Here is a 23,758-nt window from a genome sequence, read left to right on the forward strand (position 1 = left end):
GGGCAGGTGCGGGCCACACTGATTAGGAAATCTAGTGTCACTCAGGATATCCCTGTCCCCAGCCCCTGCCGAAAAGCCTCCCCACTCTTGGGTTCTTTGGACATGTGACCCCAAATCCTGTTTCTGATCTTCAGGACCTGGAATGAAAGACTCCCTGTATCTCACAGGTGTAAGAAGGAATGCTGAGAGCGTGGCAGGAAAGAACAAGCCCAGGGCACCCCATAGGAAGCGGCCCTCCTACTGACATGTGCAAATGTGGGCACAAGAAGACGCAGCCCCAAGCCAAGGTCAGCAAGAGAGGGAAGGCAGCTGTGCGGAGAGCTGGGCCTCCTGGCTGCCCGCCTGATTGCTGTGTGACCTGGGGCAAATAGCACAACCTCTCTGGGCCTGGACCCTCCATGGTAAGATGGGAATAACCCTCCTACTGTACCAGGATGCAATAGAAAATCAGGTGGAAATTTTAAAGCTCTTTGTTATCCAAGTTACATAAAAATTAATGACCAGTCCAAGTCCAAATACTTCAGGAAGAAATCTGATACCCCCTCAAAGGCCCTTGTCAATTATTTTTCAAAGGGAAAGAATGAATAGAAACTGACAATCTCTTACTTGGGTGACAAGGTGGCAATTTGCGTCCTCACTGCAAGACAGCAGAAGTTTTCTGCACTTTTCCATTTTCCTTCCTCTTCTTGCAACTAACTGTTTGCCCAGCAGATAGCACTGATGCTCACCTGTTCTGTGACTGTGGGCTGAAATACTCAAATGACTGATCTGTGAATCTCCAGACCATTAGTGGGTTCATGAAAACCTTTCAAAGCAATTTGTCCTTTGAGCAAATGCATAATGGCCACAAGGTAATTTTTAAAGGGCCAAGTGACTGAAGTTTTTAATTTCTCTTGATTTATGAAACATCTTTCTCTAAAGGGCCCAGGATATGTCTCCCTTCTGGATAAAAATTAGAAGTGGCAGACCTTTTCGTTTTAATATTTTCAAGATTCCCATTATGCACTACATTGTAGTCTGAAAAATGTATTTTTTTTAGTGCATTTAAAGAAATCGGTCCCACTTATTATATGCTGAAACAGCCACATCTAATCTGCTACACCCATTTACCACCTGGGACAAGGAGCCCCTGGGTGGGGCAGGGGGACATGCACAGCTCCTCTGGCTGTACAGAGGCTGTACAGCCGGCAGGCTGCAGGGCCCCCGGGAGAGTTGCTCTGTCCTTTGGGCAAAGGGGACAGCTAGGCCCCTGAGAAGTAAAGGCCCCAGTCAGTAAAGCTCCGCTAGGAGCAGGATTTTACAAATGCCAGTTTCACTGGGTGTTGACGTCTGTTTCTTTACAGGGAAACAAGCTCGCAGCAAGTCCACTCCACCTCCCCTAAACAGCATCCTGGGGGTGAGTGTCCCCCGACCACATCCCTTATTTGTTGCATAAGGGGCCCACTCGTGGGGACGGGGGATGCAGCCCCGGACAGCGCCCGAGCTTGTAGCCGACCTCGATGAACAGCCAGCTCCTGTCCCCAGGCCTCCGCCCTTGGTGAAACAGTACCCCAACTTCCCCGGGGGACACCGCTCAGCTCCGGGGCTGCTCCCCTGGGGGGCGACCAGCAGGGACTGGCTCCCGCCCAGTCGGTGCCGAGACAGCAGCCCCCGGGCTCTGGGGAAGGGCCTGCGGCTCCCGGGCAGGAGGGGAAGCCGAGGGGAGGTCTGCGCTGGCACCCACGCCCCGGGGCGCTGAGCAGGGTGCGCAGCCTGGACCAGCGCGCGGAGGCCAGCAGGGTTTTGTTTTGTTTTGTTTTTTTCCAACTTTTTATTTGGAAAAAATGCCAGACACAGAGAGAAGCTGCCGACGTGGAGCACGGAGCGCCATGCGCATTTCACCCGGCTGCCCTGAAGCGAGCGCCGCGCAGGCCGCCGCGGGCTCTGTGAAGGGACGCACGGCTGCACCAGCGCCCCGCCGGGACCCGCTTGCTCTCCGCCGCAGGACCTCGCAGCGGGGGTCAGCGGGGTCTGCTGTCTGCTCGCGAGGAGGCCGGAGACCCCGAGGGCGGGTGCTCCTGCGACGTCCTGAGGCCCTGGGGCTCCCCTCCGCCGAGGGGTCCCCCTCTAATTAGCGAGTAGCCGGGGGAGACTCCTAGACCAGGCGCGTCGCCCGTTTCCCTGGCCCTGGCCTCTGCCCGCGTCCCAGTGCTTTGCCCGCAGCAGTTACCCCTGCAGGACGAGGGAGGTTCCCCTCCGTCCTCTTTCCTCCCGGGCGGATGACTGGGCAATTCCTCTGTAAGAAGAGCCGCCCTCTTCCCTCCACTTAGTACTTGCGTGTTACCCGGGTGGACTCGTGCGCACTGATCTTGTTCTACCCGCACAGTCAATATTTCCGTTTATTTTGTGCTTCAGCGGCTCCAGCTCTGGCCACACAGTGCCTCCAGCTGTTCCTGTGGCCTTTGGTGTACCTTTTTAATTTTTAAAAACATTTTATTTTGGTAAAATATATATAAAATTTGCCATTTTAACCATTTCTAGGTGCACAATTCAGTGGCATTAGTACAGCCATAATGTTACGCCACCATCACCAGTTACCAAAACTTTTATCATCACACCAAACTCTGTAGCCACTGAACAATAGCTGCCCCCGCCATGTTTCTATGAACTTGCTCACTCCGGGTATTTCACGGATCTGCCCTTTTCTGTCTGGTTTCTTTCACCCAGCGTCACGTATTCGAGGTTTGCCCATGTCGTAGCACGTATCAGAACATCGCCCCTCCCCACGGCTGCACGTGCAGACCCCGGCTGGCCTGTCCGTCTGTGCACTGGCGGCTCCCACCCTTGGTTATTGGGAATAACGCTGCTGTGAGCCTTGGCATACGGCCATCTGTTGAATCCCTGTTGTTTTGTTCTAATCCTTAGGGGTAGATACCTAAGAGAGGGACTGCTGGCTCACATGGTAGCTCTTTTTAACTTTTTGAGGAACCGCCACGCTGCTTCCCACCGAGGCTGCACCATCTTACGATCCCACCAGCAATGCAGGAGGGTTCTGATTTCTGCAAATGTTGGCTAACACTTGCTTTCCATTTACTTTGGACTAACAGCCGTTCTGGGGGGGCGTGCAGCATCTCACCATGGTTTGATTTGCATTTCCCTGATGGCTAAGGATTTTTGCCCCATCTTTTCTAAGCATGCCCTGGCTTTCTGCCACAAGATGCTCCAGGATCCTCGTATATCTTTCCTGCCCCAGCCCTGAAATCCACTTTTCTGAGGAACCCCACTTCCTTTTTTAGAGAAGGCCGGGTGGGTCAGTGGCTTCTCTGTCTTGTTTAAGCCTGTACGACTTTCATTTTCTGTGACTCAGCACAGTGAGGGCGGGAACAAGGGAACTGCTCGGAACACGTTACTTATTTTTTAAACTGCAAAGAGTGCGCTGTCACCTCATCAGGCAGACAGGGGTGCTCAGCTGGAAGGCCCCAAATCTTGTGTCCTGAGCCCTGACCACCCCCCACCCTGTGAATGAACACAACTCACCACCGCGCCATGGTGGAGGGGTGGCACATGTGGGGGGCTCAGCAAGGCGGGGGGCCAGTCATTCTCTCAGAGGCTTCATTTCTACTTTTATTTAGCAGCACAAACTAAGACAAAATAACCCTTCAGTTAGGTGTGAGTTTGAGGAAGCAGAAAAGGGAGATGGAGACGTCAGTGACAGTTACTGTCCCGAGAATTGGGCAGGACTCGCAGGAGAGCAAAGGGTCCGAGAGGGCGGCCCCTCGAGAACTTCACAAATACACTGAGTGTGCCTCCTGAGCGGGGCAGAGATGGGACATGAAACAACCCAGGGGCAAACTTCAAGCCCCTGGTCACCCCAACTCAAAGGCAACCAGAACTTTCTACTGAAGAAGTTAAGCTTTTTCAGATGTAGGCTCTTTTCTGGACACTAAGTCGTCCTAACCACTTCCGAGAATCTAACCAGGGCGCGATTCGACTGTCTGCTGAGCCATTTGTCAGTCCAGCCAGGCAAACACACTCGTGAAGTCTGTGTAACTTTCAACAAGAGGAAAGAAATGTAAGTTTTAACAAGAGGAAAGAGAAGGGAGGGTAGCCCCTGCTTTCCCAAGCAAGTAGAAAGATGGCAAGGCCAGCGCGCAGGGTTCTGTCCAGCTGGATGCGGCGCTCCGGGAAAACCGGCCTCAGTTCTGCAGCTGCGACACTTCGTGCAGGTAGGCACCCAGCATTTTCGTTCCTTCTATGTAGTTGTGCCTGCGGGAGAAGGAAGAATGATGGCGCGAGCTGGGGCACACGGTGTGAGCCGGGGGGACCCCGGAGTGTTCCGCCAACCTGGCGGCCCTGGGCCCTGCCTGCCCGGCACCAGGCCGCCTGATCCCCACTGCAGGCTGTCCGACTGCCCTCCTGGGGGTCCTCCCCAGGTCTCAGCAGGAAGTGCCTCGCCTTGACCCTCGGTGCAGGGCTCCATTAATGCCATAACCAGGCCCTGCCTCACCTCCACACCCTCCAAGCAGAGACCTGCCTCTGTCTCAGCCCCAGGCTGGTCCACCCCAGGTGGGAGGGGCAGGAGGGAAGGACCGGGGCTGGGGAGGGACTGAAGGGGAAGGGATGGGGGCAGGAGGGTCTGGGCGTGTTGATGGGGGGGGAGGGACTGAGGGTCCCGCGGCTCCTGCCAGTGGCCTCACCTGTTGAGCTTCTCGTTCTGGGAGTGGGCGCCGTCGTCGGCCGAGCCCACGGGCAGCAGCATGACGTTCTTGCCCGTGGCCTCCTGGAAGGTCAGTGTCACGGGGATGCTGCCACCCTCCCTGGTCAGGTCAGGCTCAACACCAAACACTGGGGACAGGGACAAAGGCACCGTGAGCTTGCCGGGCAGGAGGAGCTTGGCTACGACTGTCCCCCCACCCCCCGGCCTCCCCACTGCGCAGCCGCGGGTCCACGGTGGTGCGACCGAGTCACGCCGGCCAGCAGCACCGAGGCCCCAGTGCCGGCCCACAGAGGCGTCCCACCTGTTTTCAGGGCTCTCCTCCCGGCCATGTAGTGAGGGTGGTTGAAGTCCGACACCCACGGCTTCCCACCATGGCCCAGGTACACCCTGAACTTGTTGGGGCTGTGCAGCTCCGCAAACTTCTTGGTCAAATAACTCGTCACCTGCACCCGAACAGAAGAGGCACAACATGTGTCACAGCTGCCATCCAGCCCAGTGCCAGATCCACACCGAGCCCCAACAAAGAGGCACGGTTCCATTACGGCTGCCAAACGGCCCAGTGCTGGATCTGCTGCGAGCCCCACCTTTTCCACAGCTGGCACTGACCTCGTAACTGGGAGAGTGGAAATGGGTCTCATTGGGAAATAAACCCAGATATTTGAAGGTAAAAGACACTATTTTAATTGCAAGTGATCCATCCTTTACACAGAGGCCCAGATGATGGTGCCATTTAAATGAAGCCGAGAGAGCAGTTCCCTGAGCTGCCTGACAAAAGCGACCGCGAGTGCATGTCCGTCTAGACCTAAAGCAGTGGCTTCGGCTGGGTCACTTCCTGCCGACGGAGCCTGCAGGGCAAGGCAGCCGGGGCCGCCGCGTCTCCTTCCAGGAGGGAAGACGCTGACTCCACATCCTCGAGAAATTTCCCCAGATGAGGGGTGACCGTGTCCTGCCAGCCTGGCTGACTTTCAGCCCTGGGGGGCCCTGCCCTTGGTTTCCCCAAAGTCAGCACCTGGAGCTTCACCATCACATACTATCAGCGTCTGACCTGAAGCCCCGGGGGAGGTCAGAGGCCAGAGGTCTCTGTATGTTCATCTTTATCTCTAGTAAGTGTCTGAAGTGCTTATTCCAACACTGATGGAATCAGCCAGAGCCAGGAAGCTTAGTGTGTGGGCTGCAGGGGTTTTTTAGTTATTCACGCCCCAGTAAAAACCCAGTAAAAACCCAGCAGACCATCCCCAGCCCCAGCCCCAGCCCCGGCCCCACGTGCCTGCTCGCTGACGACTTCAGGGGTCATGTTCGGCACGAGCCGTATGGAGAACTTGCCAATGACCTTCTTAGGGATCACGGTCTTGGCTCCAGCTCCGGAGAAGGCGCCTTCGATTCCGTGCAGGGAGAGAGACGGGTATCTCCACCTGTGCATCAGGATGTCTTTCTGCAGGAAAATGACGAGCGGGCTGGGCGGGCAGGGAGGTCCCTTGGTCCCCAGAGGCTCCAGGGCCAGCGCCCAGCCCGGGGCCGATGACCCCAATGGGAAGGATGTAGCCTTGGGACCCCACAGCAGAATGGCCTGCTGACCTCCCCCAGCACCTGCGGCCACATCCCACAGAGCCAGGCCCGAGGCAGGGCAGCTCAGATAGTCACCATCACCGAGAAAAGCCAAGTGGTGGCTGCAGGCCCCAGCACCAGGAAGAGGGGACGGTCCCTCAGACCCCAGAGCTGAGGGGCCAGAGGCAGCAGGAGAGGGCGTGGGTGCCCCGCAGCCCACCTGGGTCGCCCCCTGGCTAGGGCGTGGACCAGGAGCGCCAGGGCAGGACCAGCTGCCGAGCCTGGGGCGGCGCGATGGCAGATGGGACTGGCATCCTCCCCATGGGCACCGGCCAGTTGTCTAAACAGCTGGCTGCAGGTGTCCCAAAGGCTCCTCTGGGACGCGGTCACCTGGTATTTCCTTGTTTGTGAGCCAGATAGCTTGGTGTATCTGAAGGGCATGCAGCTGACCCCGAAATGAATGCCTTACGTAAGAGCAAGGACTCATCTGCAGGTAACAGGGCAGCAGGACACGGGTCTGTGCGAGGACCCACCTCGTCCTTGACTTGTCCCCTCGTGGCCGTCGGCACCCGTCACCCGCAGGTGAGGGGCTGCTCTTCCTCTCCTGCCCCTGCAGACCTGTTCCCTGGGGCCGTCTGCTCCTGCCTCACGCTGGTCCCCTCGGGGCCCGGAGCTGCCTGTGTCAGGGAGCCCGCCCCACTTCCTGAGCCCCGGCCTCATTCGGGGCTCTCTCACCAGCAACAGCCGACTTGGTCTCCCCACCTTCCATCCGCCATCGCCTGCCTGCATCCTCCCCAAACTGAGGTTGGATTTGCTCAACCCTCTGCTACGAAACCTGTGCAGGTTCGCTGTTTCAAGGGATCAGATCCCACCTCCCTGGCAGGTCGTGGCGGCCTTTTGTTTTGTTCCCGGGCCCGCGGGTGCTGCCCCAAGGCCTGTGGCTCCCCGGCCAGGCCTCACCCCTCTGCTCCTGTCCAGCTGCTCGCCCCGTCTGTGCAGGCTGACTGGGCAAGCGTGTTCCGGAAGGCTCTTCACAAGGGCTCTTCCCCCGAGGAGGCCCCGGCCCAGGCATGGGGGTCACAACCGAAGCCTTCCCTCCAGCACGTCCCCGGATCCTTCTTTGCCTTATTGTCTCCCGGGAGATTCAACCCCAGGGCCAGGGCCCAGCGGCCCCACCCCTCCCCGGGGCCCCAGGGCTGCACTGGAGTTCACTGCGTCCTGGGGGGGTCAGAGGAACCACCAACGCACACCAACCCCTCGTAAACCGAGAGCTGAACCGTTCAAGAGAGAAGCCCCCGCACACTACTCTCCCGATGGCTAAATGAAGGTCTGGGCAAACAACTTCCACTTCAGCACTTGGGTACAACTTAATCTCTGGGCGCAGTGGTGAAAAAATTAACCCACCCGTCCAAATAGGGAAAGCTCCGACCCTGCGGGATGCCTACGGTTTCTCTGCACGTATCCCCCAAGCTCATGCGGCCAAAGGCTGACACCCGACGTGTAACCCCCAGCAGCCTCCCGCCTGGGCCTAGCGCTGGGGGCCCTGTGAGTGCCCACGTTGCCCGCGGCTCCCCCAGGGCTGCGCCCGGCCGCTACCTCGCAGGTGTGCAGCAGCATCTCGGCGCCCACGTCCTTCGCGTACTCGTTCATGTCGAAGTCGATGTTGTCGTAGAGCGCGAGCTCCTCGTCTGTCACGGGGGCCACGGCTTCGTTGACGCCGGGGACGAGGATTCTCCCCTTGTGGTCCAGCAGGGAGCCTGGGGAGGGGGCGAGAGCAGCTCACCAGGCTGGCATGAAAGCAGCTGGGCAGTGAGGTGCAGGAAGGCCACGGGCGGCCGTGGGGGGTCCCACGTGGTGGACTCGCCACGGGGACGTGTCCTGAGCACGTCATCCCGATCAGGCAGCCTCAGCGTGCTGTGCTCCGTGAGTCACTCCCCTGCCACAGCGACCCCTGGGGTGTACACTGTAACGATGCCCAGTTTACAGACAAGGAAACAGAGACACAGGGTAAGAGAAAGGTCCAGCCTGGCTCCAGGCACTTTCCCAAAACACCGTGGCGCCATCCGGGATTTCTTGTAAATGCACATTCCAGACGCCGTCTGTGGTCAAACTGGGGAGGGGAGGGCGTGAGTGATGGAGGTGCTCTAACCACAGGGGCCACGTCCACCTCACCCAGGGGCCAGTCCTGAGGGGAGGAAACTGAACTCACCACAACCGTGTGGAGCAACCTGCGGGAGGGCCACAGGCTTGTGCACTTGTCCAGTTTGGGGAGGACACAGTGTGTGCTACCCAAGGAGAACACCAAGAGTATGCTGGAGTTCTTGTTCCCAAAGGGCGTGCCACGCGGGGACCCCGGGTGGTGGATGTCACTGTGGAACGGGCCAGGGCCTGTAGGGGGACTCTGAGGAGGATGGAGGTTGCCCAAGCCCCATATTTACGGGACGTGTCACGTGAAACCCTGAAGGGGCCGAGAGTCTGTGGTGGGGCAGTGAGGCCAAGCTGGTGGCACAGGGACGAGGCAAAGGTGAAGCACAATCAGCATGAATGGGAGCAGTGAGGGGCTGGGATGCAGCCAGAAACAGGGACGGCCGTGTCTCGAGGACGGCTTCAGTCCGTGGAGTCTGAATTTTATCTGAGCCATGATTCAGAGTGACCGCATTTGCCAAACCCCAGGAGAAAGAGCCTGCAAATGTGGCCTGCTCCGACACTCCCCTGTTGCAGGGTACCAAGCGAAGGCCCCACACTCACCCATCAAGAAAATGAGGTCGGTCATGGCCTCGTGCACCGAGCCCCCGTACACGCCCGAGTGGAGGTCCTTGTCACTGCACTCCACCTGAGAAGACACAACCCCAGGTGATGCTAACGGGAGCTTATTTATCAGGTGACAGTAAACTGAACACAGAACATTGACAGGACCTGACGGACAGTTTCCAAAATCAAAATTGGCTCCCTCAAGGAGCAAAGCAAAGAGTTTCCTAAATTACATAAGTTAAGGCAGCAACAAAAAATACTCTTGGATATGCTACCCACAGGTAAGTGGATGTGCTAACCCAGGTGATCTGTGTGCTCCTTGCAGGTAAAGTGGATGTGCTACCCCAGGCAAGCTGTGGGCTCCCCTCAGGTAAAATGGATGTGCTAACCCAGGTAAGCTGTGGGCTCCCCACAGGTAAGTAGATATGCTAACCCAGGTGATCTGTGTCCTCCCTGCAGGTAAAGTGGATGTGCTAACCCAGGTAAGCCGTTGGCTACCCCAGGTGAGCTGTGTACTACCTATAGGTAGCAGAATAATGCAGGGCAACTTCTCCAGCACGCAAGGCCTTCTCCAGCCTGGTTCAGCAACAGCCCCTGCAGGGTCTGCTGGAGGGCAAGACCTAATATGACATCGCCCTGGCGTGAGAGACCCGGTGGAGCACCTTGCACACAGCAAGTGCTCTTTTTTTTGTTTTGTTTTGATTTCTAGGACTTTTCAGTGTATGACATACTTTTACACCCATCATCTGATATAATCACCGTAATCACCAATTAACCAGCTGGTAGGCGGCAGGCCCCCCGGGCCTGGGTTCTTCCCACTATCCCATCCCACCCTGCGCCTCCCTAACGAGCGGATGTGTCAACCCCCAGCCTTAAGGTGAGGCCACCATGTAAGTGCTGCATTAACGTTTTAACTTCTACAAGGAAATATTCCTAAAGTGCTCTGCATATGTTGCAGGCTCCTTAAAAGGACTCGCGTGGAGCCCTTTCTCAACAGCTCCGAGGCAGTATCCTAAGCCATACGAGCCCGGCTCGAAGCTGCTGAGAGACCGCCTTTGGGTCCCGGGCAGCGTGAGTGCCACGCCGGCAGGTGGAACTTGGGGCGGGACAGCAGGTGGAAGACGGGCACGTGTCCCCTGCCTCTCCTGGGAGCCTTAGGGTGGGGAGAGGACAGGTGGAAGCCGTGGGCCCCAGGAGGGCACCTCAATGAAAAAGTAGCAGATGCCGCGGAGCCCGTAGGTCACGCAGGGCTTCTTCTTCCCCAGCCAGTAATTGTCAGAGATGCAGACATAGTCCACGTCCTGGAAGAAGGTGTCCTTCCGGGCCAAGATCAGCTCATCCAGGCCCTCGGAACCAGACTCCTCCATGCCTTCCAGGCAAAAGCGGATGTTGACGGGAATCTCCTTTGACAGGAAAACGAGCATTAGTAGGCACCCAGCTTTCTAGGGCTTTTCCTTCTTAGACACAACAGATCAGAAACCACCAGTGTTTTGAAATCATGAGTTTCAAACATCTCAGTTCCTCTAGGCTGAGCCCTCTGGCTGCTGTCTGTGCGTCGTTTCCACTGTGCCCCGTCCCCTCCCGGCCGGGTGAAGGCCACCCTCACGGTCTGTCATCTGGCTTCAGGCCGGCTTCTGGCTGAGGCCCTTTCCAAGAAGTTACAGCACATTAAAACGTTCACAAGGACCTCTGGAATCGTCCAGAGCAAACACGGAGAGTCCCCAGCAAACCACGCTGCTCCTCTAACCCAGCACGGAGGACAACACCGCCCCTTCCCTCTGGGCCGCTGTAAGCGCCGGGAAGGCGACAAGGGACGAGCCAGGTGCCCTTTCTTAATCTCGCTCTATCAGGACAGTTATTCCTGGAGAGCCGGGTGGCAGCTGGGCACCTCACTGTCCACTGTGCATCACCGTTACCCTTCCGGGGTTCCCCCGACTCCATGAGGCGAGGCAGGTGGCACCCCCTTTCCGCAGATGCGAAGATGAAGTCAGACAAGGAAACCGACAAAGGGTACAGAGGCCAAGGGAGGGCAGGCCCCGAGCGTGGGCAGAAGGTTCCTGCGTCCCAGCTCAGACCCCCGTGGGAGCGGCTGCGTCCTCAGGCCATCAGCTTCCCCCGAGATCCTTCTCTGCCCTAAAATTCCAAGCTGGGACAAAAATTCTGATCCTATGATTCTTCCTACTTTATCGTGATACCAGACAAAAGCACGAGGCAAAAGCTGTCGGTACATTATGATCCCAATTGTGCTAAAAGCAATTGAGAGGATCAGTAGGTAACAAAATACTAACAGGCTTTGAGAGTTGGGATTCTAAGCAGTTTTTTCTTTCTGCTTTTCTGTATTTTACAAACTTTCTACAGTGAGTAGATGTCTCCTAGTTAAAAAAAATATACTTTAAAAAATAAAACTGAGTTTTAGGAGGATCTAAGGAGACCAGAGAAGTCATGCATCTGTCCGGTGTCACAAAGCCTCTGTTTCACCTGGCAAGTGACCACATCCACACGTTTCATCAATAACTGAAAATGCGCATTTCATGTGCTGGCTGGATTCCTGCTGAGTCTCCAAAATTATGATCTTTGAACAACCATAAAACATGTTAACGTTTAATGTTTTCTCAGGTTGAAAGACAAACCTATAACCTTAAACCTGAGTCCACTTGCTGGCACAGGGTTTGGGGAAAGCCGGCGTTCTCACATCCCAGTGACCTCTGACCGTCACAAGCCGTGTGCCACACAAAGGCCAGCTTTGGGTTTCTCAGCTGGGGAGCGGCCGAGTCAGGCAGCCCTGCCAGGGTGACGTACCTGATTTGTTTTCTGAAAAGCTTCCAGGGCGTTCAACCAGGCAGCAACCGGCCCCTTATCATCGGTTGAGCCTCTTCCATACAATCTCCCTAGAACAGCAGTCAGCACATTCGTCAGGTTACCATTTCAGGGAACCAGAAGGCGCGGGCATCTCGCGGGACAGCTGACAAGGTCTCGGCCCACCTCTGAGGCCCTGTTAAGGCTTTCTCCTTCACCCAGAAGCCCCATTTCCTTCCGTGAGGAGCCGAGGCCTCTATCCCACACACTGCCGGAATTTACGAGAGAGCTGGTTATAACAGAAGGGGCAAGCCCTGTGCCCGCCCCAGAGACGCCCCGTCCTTCTACGGAGGACACGAGCAGTTAGCCACGGCTCTCATCCCTGCACAGTCAGGGAGCGGACCTAAGGCCCTATGCCAGGAAGTCACCACTGGTTGGTTAGTTCCTTGAAACCTATTTACCATAACCAGCTTGTAGCAACAGGGGGTGGGAAATGTGGTCTTCAGTAGGATCCACAATTCACCATTATCATGAAAGAACTCCAATATCATCCCCACCCCAATTTTGGACACCTAATTTGATAAAGAACAGAGCAGGTTTATTCTTATTCACTGACTTAATTTGATAAAGAGCAGAGCACGTTTATTTTTATTCACTGATTTCCTGATTACACTTGGCAGGTGATATTGCTTCTCAGCCACAGGAAGCACCCTCTTCACGCTGGCCTTGAGGGCGGCTTGCTCGCAGAGCCCACCCCAACCCGCGGTTCCCATGAGCCCACCCCCTCCTCCCGTGGCCGTCAGCAGCCCTGGGGTCTGCCCTGGATGGAAGCAGGAGCTGGAGAAGGCAGGGCCCACCGTGGGTCGCGGGCTGACCCTCTCGGTTGACCAGGTAGGCCCCTGACTTCCTCATTCTCACATGTTCCAGAAGTTTGGCAGTTTCAGTGGACCCACCCCAAAGTCATATGAGGCTTAAAGCCTCGGGAATTTCTTTTACAAACTAAATCCAACTTCTCACAAAAGCCAAAGATCAAATACAAGCTCTAATAAAAGAAAAACAACTTTGTTCTTGCAACAAACCCTTATTAAATAACCACCACATGCCAGAACTGAGCTCACTAACAGAGGGATGAAGAGAGACACGGCTTGAGCCCCGTCCCCCAGGGCCACGTGCTTGCAATAAAGCCTATGAGGCTCCTCGATGGAGGTGGGCGTCTGTCTGGTGGGCTTGCGGGGAGGTGCAGAGAAGAGCTCTGCAGAGGACGTGGTGGCTGAAATACAAGGAGCTGGGAGTGGATGGCGCCCACACTGCAGAGGAGAGCAGTGGCCGGTGGGGCCAGTGGGGCTGCGTGCAGGAGCAGGGTGGGCAGAGGGGCCGGGGAGGGAAGACGGAGAGCTGGGCAGCCCTTTCCCGCCATCATGGCCTTCTGCCAGGTTCTGAAAAAGCAGTAACGCGTGCCTGGCACTGTGGGGGCAGTCGGGAGGATGAGAGTGAGGACAGAGCCCAAAGGGGTCTGCTGGGACCGCTGAGAAGAGCGGGACAGGAGAGGGCCTTGAGCAAGGGAAGGCCAGGGCAGGGCCTGCGGAGCACGGGGGCTGCGAGCAGGGATGGAGATGCGGGACGCCCCCCCAGCTCCCGTGCACGAGGGGGAGGTGTGGGGCCATTCATGTGGACAGAGTGAGGGGACACAGAGGAAGGGCCGCTTGCGGGCAGGGACAGGAGTCCATCTCCAAGGCCGGAAGGCCTGCTGGGCAGAGGGGCCTCAGTGTGAATGTGAGGGCAATTCTGCACCAACTGCAATGACCAGCAACTGCGCCAAGATGATGACTAGAGCGTGGGGTTGCATTTCATAAAAGTGACAGGGGCTTTCAATTTTGCACAGTAACCATCACGGCTGGCACCGAACCAGGCAGGGGTCAGACCACCAACCCAGTGCACCCAGGTGGGAGGACTCTGGGGGTTCGCCCAGGGGCAGGTACAGGTGGAGGGGACTTCCTTAGCTGCCAAGGACTGTGTCAGGTGCAGAAACATGGGAAACATCAGCAGGGAAGGCAGGAGAAGACCTTTACACCAAAGGGGGCCTTGAAGAAAAAGCCTGGCTCAAGCCAGGTCCTGCATAAAGCAGGGACATGGATGGCCCAGGGACTGTGACCCCCCAGTGGGTTCCTGTATCTCTGGGTGCAGCTCCTAAGGCTCACCCAGGGAGGCAGCTCTGAGGGGACACAGGTGTTAGACAATGGCTCTTGAGGACTCCATTTAGAATGCTTTCTACAAAAGTGTCAGTAGTAAAGGATTTAAGCCAGCAGGGCCTGTAGCCAAGAGTGACCACATCTCGGCGAGAAAAGGAAGGCTTTCTGGAAGTTCAACGGCCAGTGCGCCAACGTGAACCCTCTGGCACCTGATTCAGAGATTATGCTAAAAACAGTCTATAAAAGAAAGATAAGAACCAAGAGACCGTCAGCGATTTTCCAGAATAAATTCCATTCGTGCCTCTCCGGATGTTAAAAACAAGTGCTCCTCCCGTGGAAGGAGGAGCACGGGCCTCACCATCTCGCTCCACCAAGGTGAAGGGCTCACTGTCCCAGCCGTCCTCAAGGGCCGCGGGCTGCACGTCCAGGTGTCCGTAAATGCACACCGTCTTCTTCTTTGGGTCCGAGCCCAGTTTGCCAAGTAAAATGGGAGGAAGTGGGATCTCGGAGCCATCAGGCAGCTAGGAGGCGACAGGGCACCAACCAAGGAGAGTCTTTTTTAAAAACTAAGATTTATAACAAATATTATCAAAATATCTTGAGCTTTCTTATTTGTTCTCATCAATCAATCTCTACTACAGAGTTTAAGGTCGTATTGTTCAAATGGGGAATTAACTAACAAAATCCCTTTACTACAATCAGAACACGTAAACTGAATCATGTTTACCAAATGCAAGAAGTTTAGTAAAGGCTGATTTAAAAAAAAATTAACAAAACACATTACAAAGGCTGAATGTGGGATGCAACTCAGCTTGTCATTTTCTGGAATAGTCGTTAAAAACTGCTGCAATCTTAAATCTGAATTAGAAGACACATGTTTGGAATTCTGCAGGGAGATTACAATTGCATATGGAAAAGGCCAGGAACTCCAGCACGAGGTGACATCGCTCATGGCCCGGAGCAGTGGCAGCTGGTTCCCTTCCCGAGCTGTCTGAAGGCCTTCCCGGCTGCCCGACCCCTGCCGCCATCGCCCCACTACTCTCACTTTGTCCAGAACAGAAACGGAGGCTGTGGGCAAACCAATTTCAGTCCCATGTCCACTTAGGTCTTCCCCGCCGTCACGTGGGGCCGGAGGGCTCCTCCTCTCATTCGAACCACGGTCCCCTCGGGCTGAGCGAACCACCCACGGACCTCCCACGTTCCCACGTTCTAACAGAAAAAACCCGGCGACAGCTACAGGACGCCCCAGGGAAGTGGCTGGGGCGGGAAACCACATGGACGTCCCTGGCAGCTGCAGAGCAATCTGCACGTATGCAAGGAAGTCTAGTCACTTATGAAAATGCGTGCATGAACGTAACGCACAAACTGTCAGCACATTAAACTAACAGCTTACAACGAAGGGACGAGAAGAGCAGCAACTGAGACGGCACCGAGAACCATGAGTGATGGGCTACGGGTGGGCACCCCGAGCCCCGGGCCACAAGCATCCTCGCAGGGCCCTGCCCGTGTGTTACGGACCTGCAGGATTGCCAGAATTCTTGCAGGAAAGAATCCATTCTCTCTGTACACCCTGCAGCTGCACCCTCACCGCAGCTGCCCCGCAAGCCACCCAGGGTGAGGAGGGCTGTGGTCACCGGGGCAGAGGCACTTTCTTTAAAACCCCTGCCCTGCTCACTGGCACAGTCGCACCTGCTCTCTGCTGCCTGACTAGGAAAATGAATTTTAAATAACAGCAGATCTTTTTCTAAATAAGTTTCTGTTTGATAAATCTCCTCTGAAGTACTAAAGCATTTTCTTCAGAAGCCATTTGGGCAGGTAGGTGCATGTGCTGCTGACTGCTCGCTGCTCTGGACATTCCTGATCAGAGGAAGGGGCCCTTGCACCCGGCTGAGAAGCCAAGTCAGCCCTTTTGGAGCTAATGTGGTGCCTGTGCTCGATGACCTGTGCGATTCCACCCCTCCACCCGATCTAGCTCTCAGCAACCCCTAGGCTCCCTGCAGCCCCTGAGGCTCCTTCTCCGTGGGTGCATGGGTACTCCCCTAAGCCTCCCTCGGCTGGAAAGCCAGAACGGCAGCTCCTTTCCTGGGTGCCAGGCCTGGCTCCTCTGTTTGGACCTGGTGGTGCTCAGAGCCAGCCAACCTCTCTACCCCGCAGCCTGGGGTCCCGACGCTGTCCCTGCCTTCCTGTGACTTTCCTGCCTGGGGCGCTGAGGACGAGCCATCCTCCAACAGGCACCCCGGGACCCCTGCCCTGGGCTGCGGGCCTTTTCACCAGTCACGCCCACCCCCCACCCCCACAGCGGAGTCTGGGGTCCCCCGCTGGAAACTAACACATGAGTGTTTCTGTGCCAGGCATTCGGGAAACAAAGATTAAGAGTCACAGCTCCAGGCCTCAAGGGGCTCAGGACTGCAGGGCAGCAGGAGACAATTTCAGAAGGTAAAATACATATTATTAACCGTGAGTAAGGGCCCCGAGGGACACAGGAGACGGGCGCTTCACCCACCAAAGAGCAGGCACGATGGCGGTGGGCAGCCAGGGAATGCAGGGCTTCCTGCTGAGGCCCAGAACCAGGAGGGTGGGGACCACCGTGTGCAGCCGGGGACCAGGGCTCCCGGGCCACATGGAGCCTGTGCCAAACCCCGAAAGCGAGGGCAGCTGCTGGACAGGGGCAGCAAGAGGCCATGCCTAGGACTTCATTTCATTTTGTGTTAGTTTCTCTCCAACCCGACCATAAAGACAGACAGTATTTTCGGAACTCTTAGCATGCTCAGGGCAGGGACGAGCGCTTGGGCGTAGCTGGTGACCGCTGGCAGGTGAAAACCAGGCCCAGGTGCTTTCAAGCAGATTACCTGTGAAGGCTGATCAGCCTGAGAGAGTTTCCAAGTCAACAATTAGGCACATACTTTTAAAGGTTTTGGTTTTGAACTAGGTTTATTTTAGAAAATAACTCTGTTGAAAGAACTAAACAAACTTTAAATGTTAGCTGAAATGGTCAAACCCAAGCTGAGTTGCCCTAACTCATATTTTCACTGCAATCAGGGTACAGAGGTGGGGACAGCACTGGGCCCACAGACACGGCCCCCTGCCTTTGCCCAAATCTCCTGAACCCCCTGCCCCTGCCCAGACCAGATAATCCTTCTTGGTTGGGACATGAACTCCCCCAGGGCCCGGCCCAGCCCCAGCAGTGAGCCCAGTGCCAAAGCACCCCCAGCCAGTCCTCAGCAGCCACCAGGGCCCCACTCCCCAGGGCCCATGACTGGTGTCCCTTCTGACCACCCGGCCCTGGATGCTGGGTGGCCTCTTCCTCCATGAGGCTGAAAACGCTCCAGCTCCTGCACTTCCATTTGACAACACCCAGCTCAACCTCCATCCCTGCCCCAAGCCATCACCATGTTCTGAAAAATGGAGCTTTTTGTCAAATGAACTTATGGAAAGGAAAGGCAAAATGCTTTGTAACCTCACAACTGCAACACTGCAAAACTGCAGGACATTTCTAACAGTGATGAAAATTTTCAACTCCTTAATTTAAAAAAGGTGCTATTTAATTCAAAATAGTATAATAGTCACTTAGTATTTTGCGGAAGGTTCTTAATCTTAAGAATTGCACTATAATGGCACTGATAAACAGAATAAATCAATTTACTGCAGTGATACAACTTCTTCAAGATTATTTATTACCACCAGATTTTTAAAAATATTTTTGAAAAAAAGGGAGGGGAGTGAGTCAAGTATGCTCTAAAATGAAAATAATATGAGGAAACTTTGCTTAACTCCCAAGAATGGAGGAAAAATATTTGGAAGCTTAACATATCATAAGTCAAGTGTTAAAGTGGTTGTCAGAAAAAAATCTCACACAATTGGGAGGGCAGGATTTTACTTCTGGCTTTGCCATTCATCTACTGCGGGTTCCCAGGCAAGACTCAGCCACCTGGGCCTCGGGCTTCTCCCGTTCACGAAACGAGTGGATGGAACTGAACGTCCACACCCCAAATTCGATGACTGTGATTTAACTCAACATCTAAATCACAAGGCAGAATGAGACAAACCAAAACTCAGCAAACTTGCAATATAAAAGAATATTAAAAACTTTGAAAATATGTTGCACGAAGCGTGTAACTGACATCAGCTGAAAATAAAATAGTGGAATAATGTACTGTGAAGTGAGGTTGTTCATTTAAATCAAAAAGACAACAAACTACTTTCATCTATCTGGATCCTTCATTAAAATGCAAGTGACTCCACAGCCCCAAAATACCTCTTTGTTCAGGAACCAAATTTTGAAAAAAACGCCATTTCGACCTATTGTGAGCTAGGGAACACAGTACTGAGTGAGTGGAAGTTATTTATTATTTTTAGTCTACACTTGGATAAAATGTAACCTCCTAGTTTGAAAGGTGACTGATTTGTGGTGGGGATATCTCCTCTATTTTGTAGGGATGACCATCACATTGACTTATTCTTGAATAACCTCAAGAGTTCTCTCTCTTAGAGAAAACTACTGAGTATCACAAAAACTTTGTCCCAACCCAACTGAAGTCATCTTACAGATTCTAGCATCCAAATCAGATCTTTGATTTAAAAGAGAGAGAGAGAGAGAGATTTTCTGAAGTAGAAGGACAAATACAAATTAAAAATCAGAAAAAAAATTCTCCCTGTTGCAAAAACAAAGGGAAGATTCTCCACTCCCTCCTTTCTTACAGCATTTACTTTAGAAAACTTGTATGTTTTCCCCTGCCTCTTTGAATTGTGTGTAAACCCTTTTAAAAGCTACAGACACCTCCAGCCATCTTTACAACCCACTATGCCTTTCTGGGAGGACAGACCCCCGTCGCCGAGTTCCCAGGGAGGGTAGGGCCCGACTGCAGCCCGGAAACCTGACCTGGGCCGGGGAGAGACGAGAGGCTGATTCTCCCCGCGGAGGAAGGAGTCCATCAACAGGGGGCCACTCACTCACCCGGCGGGCTCAGGACAAGCGACAGTGTCATGAGGTTGTGGAGTCCGGGGCCCAAGCCTGGTTGTGTTTGACGGGAGAGCCTGAGTGTAAGGGGCTGGGCCCCCCGGGAAGCCCCTGTCTGTCTCTGCTGCCTCTTTAGTGACAGCCTCCGCCGCGCCTCCCATTCGGGTCTGATGCTCACTTGGTAATAAAACCAGGTTCCTCCTCTGCTGCCTCTCTGGGAGGGCAGGGGATTTGCAATCATCGGCTCACCTGTAGCTCTGCAATGCAAAGAATGCTGGAATCGTACCTTTTGTGTCCCAATGTCCACCAGCTCCACGGAGCCGCCCAGTTGCTGGATGTCGGCGGCCGCCACTTCCAGCATCCTTTTGACCTCGCCTCGCTTCTCGGGCCACGCAGACACACTCTGGATGGCCACCCATTCGGCAAGTTTCTATTTGTGGATAATAAGCAAAAACAGATTCTGAAAAGGTAAGCCTTGCAGGAAGAAAGAGCTACATAATTTTGCTGATTCAGGCACATGAAGTTGACGCACTACCTATGGCTGTTCCATTTTGAATATATTGACTAGATGAAGAATCAACCCATCCCATTTACTTTTTGTTTAAGATTAAAAAAAAAAGTTGTACTAACTCTGTACCAAGAACTAGAGCATAACAGAAAAATGTCAGATTGTATATGTTTAACCGTTAAGCATGAGGTGAACATAAAATGTACAGAGTCCCATAAATAAGTTTATACCTGAATCTAACAAAATTACAACTGAAGGCTACTGAAAATCCCTAACATTTCCACAGTTCAAATTAGTTAATTAACATCCTAACAATGGTTAAGATCTCTAAACATAATCTTTAGCAAGAGAACTCTAAAGATTTCACCTCAAATTTGTCTCCTAAGAATAACTTGAAAGCTTGATTACTTTAAGTTGACATTGAGAAACAGATTAATACATTAAAATATTTCAGAAACACTTAAAACATGCTGAAAAGCGAACTAGTTCTTTAAAATGTCTACCAGAAATTAAACAAAAATCTCAGATTTTGGGGCCTGCTCTTCCTGGCAACTGTATTGGGCCTTGCATCTGACACCGCCCGTGGACCTGACACTGCAACCGGCAGGGAGACGGACAGAGCCTAGGCCAGGCTTTGAATACTTGATTTAAACAGCAGAATTCAGATTAGCCTCTTGAAAGTTTCGCTTTGCCCAGCAGGTTTAAATCCAGTTTCAATGCTTGCTTAAAGGAACTACCCTCGTACCTTGACATAGCGATCCTGATTTTCATCGATGTACTTAAACAGGCCAGTGAGGACAGACATTGTTCCGGCAGACGGCAGAGCTGGAGGGTTCCCGGAAGGAAGGACAGTGTGCCGGGGCCGGCCGCAGGGCAGGGGCTGAGCCGCCGGGGCGCTGGCTGGGTGTGCAGAGGGCCGCCCCTCTCTGGCCGGGATTGCAACACGGTTGTCACGAGGATCCTCCAGGAAGCAGCAGTTCTGGCTGAAGTGGCTCTGCCAGGCTTTCCTCAGAGAGAAAAGCTACGTAAGCAGGTAACTGATGAAAATTAAAAGCAGATACTTCCCATTAACACTGACTTAACTAACACTTTTTTTAAATTTTGTGGTCTGAAGCACACAGAGAACTTTCCCACTTTCCTGTCACCACGGGGGCAAACAGCCCTAAGATCCCACAATAATGTCAGACCCCCCTTCTAAGGCCGTAAACACACAGCACAGGGAGCCAGGCAGCGGGAGACCAGATGACACGTTCAGCCTAATAAACTGCCGATCTCGGTCCGCAGCAGCCAAAGACAGGCCGCGGGGGCCCCAGGCGGGGTCCGATGGAGGGAAAGGAGCGTCCACAGGGCACTGAGCCTCCCGGGAGGACTTCCCCATGGGCAGCTCCACACGCCGAGACCCAACACCTGTCCACGCTACCGAAAAGGGGGGTTCGTCATTTTATTGCTAGTCTTTAAAAATCTGAATAAATACAAAATAAAAATGATTCTGGTGTTGGGGCTTCCAAAACTGGTTCTCTCCCTTTCCTTCAACTGACGACCTGGACTCCTTGGAGCAGTAAGACTCGAGCAGAAGCCGCAGCTGCACACTCGCAGCGTGGTGGCCCGAGTGCTCCAGCAGCACGCAGTGGGGAGGACCACCCCCGACCCCCGCGGGGAGGCAAGCCAGAGGCACGCTGTGCACCGGCACCGGGGGGCCCCAAGGGTGTTCTGTTTCTTGGAGCAGGAGTCCCGGGTGATTTCTAAACTGAGCAGGGACTTTATCCACTGAGACAGGACGCAGGGCAGCGGTTCAGCAAAAGGAGGAAGTTACTGAGCTGAGTAAGAGATGAAGACTTAGTTCTCAGGCAGCAGGGAATATTTACACTCTGTGCTCCTCTTGAGGCTCTCATTTGAAAGGGCCTCCGGCAAGACAGTCCATGAACCTCAAGAGGCTTCTTAGGAGCGTCAATCAATCAAATTTTCACCTATTTGTCACTAAAAATGTGAACAGAGAAGCTACCTGCTCATCAGAGAAACCCTACTTTGTGGGACAATATGCTACACAAATGCGTGCTTTTCATTTGGGTTCCTGGTTATTAAATACCACAGATCCCAAGCTCACTGTGGCAGATTCTCACCGATATTACAGGTATTACAGCCAAATTAACCAAAGGCCTTCTAGCTAAACACTCAAGGATGGGATTATCTAAATTGCACCTTTTATCAAAGCAAAGTAAACAGAGACCAGATTTGCCTGGCCAGGCAAAGTCCCCAAGGTTGAGTGAAAAAGCAGCTGGAGACAGTAATCTAGTCAAAGCAAGTTAGACAGGTCCATTTTCTCCTCTCAGTCACAGCTCAGGGTTATTCCTGCTTCACCCCCACCATTACCAAAGTCATCAAGAGGGCCCACTTTTATAGACCTAGAGAACCCATCTTATTAAGATAAAAGCTATACGATGGCTTGAACAAAAGCAAATTTTATTTTTTCAAAATAAATGGCCTCACTCCCCTCCTGAAACCTAAAATCCATGGGAAGTAACATCATTTAAATACCGAAACTAGTGAAAGGGGAAGGGGAGCTGATACCTGGGGCAGGTGGAACATAAACAGCATGATCTGAGTCCTGAGGGTCCCCATCCCTGTCTCTGGTTAAGCAGAGTAGATAAATACCTCAATCAAGGCTTCAAATCTGTGTACAAACCACTAATGCAAGACAGGAACCGCCAGTTTGCCCAATCTAGAGCTTGATTCCACATAGCTCTACAGAATTATCTTTTGCCACCTTCCCCTGCAAACTTTAGGACCAACAAAGGTACTGGCAGGGGAGGTTCCATCACAGGTTTCCACGCATCATTCGAGTCCGCCTGGGACGATCCTCCCCGTCTGACCTTGGCACATCCAGTTACAGCTGAGATCCAGTTTACAGACGAGACAACCCAGGCTGAGGGGACAGGCCATCTGCCCCGGATGGGCCAGCCTCCCCTCGGGGCCGCCTCTGGTGCCCTCCACGTGGTGCGGGAGGGACCCCTGTTCCCGGCCGGGCACCAGAGGCAGCGCGGGCCTGAGCCTCGGGTCAGCGGTCTGACAGGCGCTGCTGGACCTTTCTGCAGGCCTCTCGGGAGCGGGCTCTGTGCCGAGGGTGCCTGCCCGGCCTGCCTGCAGCCCACCTAAACGGGGTCACCTCACTCCCCCGAGGAAGCCCCACGCAGGCCGCAACGCGCTGCGGCCGTTCCGCTCTCGACCTGGGGCCGCTGGACACTGCAGGGGCCCGGCCGCTCGCAGTGGGTCGCTCCAGCGCGGGAACCCCGGGATTTGGTCCCCTTTAGGGACCCCAACCCCGGCCCGTCTGCGGAAGGCCCGCGGCCGAGGCGCCGGCTCCGCCCCAACGACCGGCCTCCCCCAAGCCCAGCTGCGGGGGGGAACCCAGGGCCTGGTCCTCGGCCACCGCCCGCGCCCCGACGCGCAGCATTGCTCTCACCGTGCCCCGGGGCCCTCCCCGCGCCGCCCCGTTCCCGGGGCCCGGACAGCCCAGCCCCGGGGGAACGCGTACCCGAAGGCGGGCGCCGGTTCCGCACACGTGCTCAAGCCACGCCCCCGCCACGCCCACTAACCCCGGCCGGAGCCGGGGGCCGGACGGCGCCCCGCCCCGTCGCCTCCCTACCCACCAATCCCCGGCCTCGGTCGGAGGGCGGACGTCGCCCCGCCCCGCCGCTGCTCCCACCACCAATCCTCGTCTTCATTCGGGCAAGGGGCGGGGCTGCGTGCCGGGCGCCCGGGGTGGGCGGGGCCTGGGCACGTCCGCGTGGGGTCCGCGCCCGGTGTCCTGTGAGTTCTCCGGCATCGGGTCCCAGACGCCTCCCGCCGGCGCCGTGTGGGAGCGGCCCTAGGTCGACGAGAACGTGGGGGCCGTTGTGCTGGTTGCGCTAATGTCTGTTTGACGGGACTTAGCACTTTGCACCAGCACCATTACAAAGAGTAGTATTTTCACGAGCGTGGCCGTTAGTGAAAGGACACGCACCGTTTCCTGAGCACTGCTGCTTAATCTTCATCCTCGTGGGTCACGTCACCGGGATCTCCTAACTTTTTTGCTGGCGTTTTCCCAAAAAGTTATACCCCTTCCTCGTTCTTTAAGTAGTGATTGTTTGGGGATTCTTTTTTTTTTTTTAGTCATAAGTTTAGTCGTAAAGGATGCAATATCCCACATACTGTAGGAAATTAAAATATTAACATTTTAAAATAAAACTACCTCCTCCCTTACATATTATCTGGTTTGTTTTTCTCTTTGGATTGCTATTTCCATTCTGCATCCCTCACAGAATTTTGTCAGATGTAAC

General features: G+C 54.5%; 1 protein-coding gene across 4 annotated transcripts; it reads right to left on the minus strand.

The window, feature by feature from the left end:
- Positions 1 to 3,582: 3,582 nt before the first annotated feature.
- CNDP2 (carnosine dipeptidase 2) lies at positions 3,583 to 23,042 on the minus strand. Of its 4 annotated transcripts, none has more exons than XM_037806037.1 (12): positions 22,975 to 23,042; positions 20,188 to 20,444; positions 19,221 to 19,364; positions 14,336 to 14,498; positions 11,792 to 11,880; positions 10,195 to 10,395; positions 8,990 to 9,074; positions 7,838 to 7,998; positions 5,964 to 6,128; positions 4,998 to 5,139; positions 4,677 to 4,824; positions 3,583 to 4,245 (listed from the first exon to the last, which is right to left on the minus strand). In XM_037806037.1, the coding sequence occupies exons 2-12, from the start codon at positions 20,245 to 20,247 to the stop codon at positions 4,176 to 4,178; spliced, it is 1,428 nt and encodes a 475-aa protein (XP_037661965.1). In that variant the 5' UTR covers positions 20,248 to 20,444; positions 22,975 to 23,042; the 3' UTR covers positions 3,583 to 4,175. The 4 variants fall into 4 exon arrangements, with proteins under 4 accessions (XP_037661965.1, XP_037661963.1, XP_037661962.1 ...); XM_037806035.1 differs by having other exon boundaries at positions 20,188 to 20,479; positions 22,975 to 23,008; XM_037806034.1 differs by having other exon boundaries at positions 20,188 to 20,479; positions 22,903 to 22,987.
- Positions 23,043 to 23,758: the final 716 nt, after the last annotated feature.

Source organism: Choloepus didactylus, chromosome 16 (assembly GCF_015220235.1).
Source record: "Choloepus didactylus isolate mChoDid1 chromosome 16, mChoDid1.pri, whole genome shotgun sequence".
NCBI lineage: Eukaryota > Metazoa > Chordata > Mammalia > Pilosa > Megalonychidae > Choloepus > Choloepus didactylus.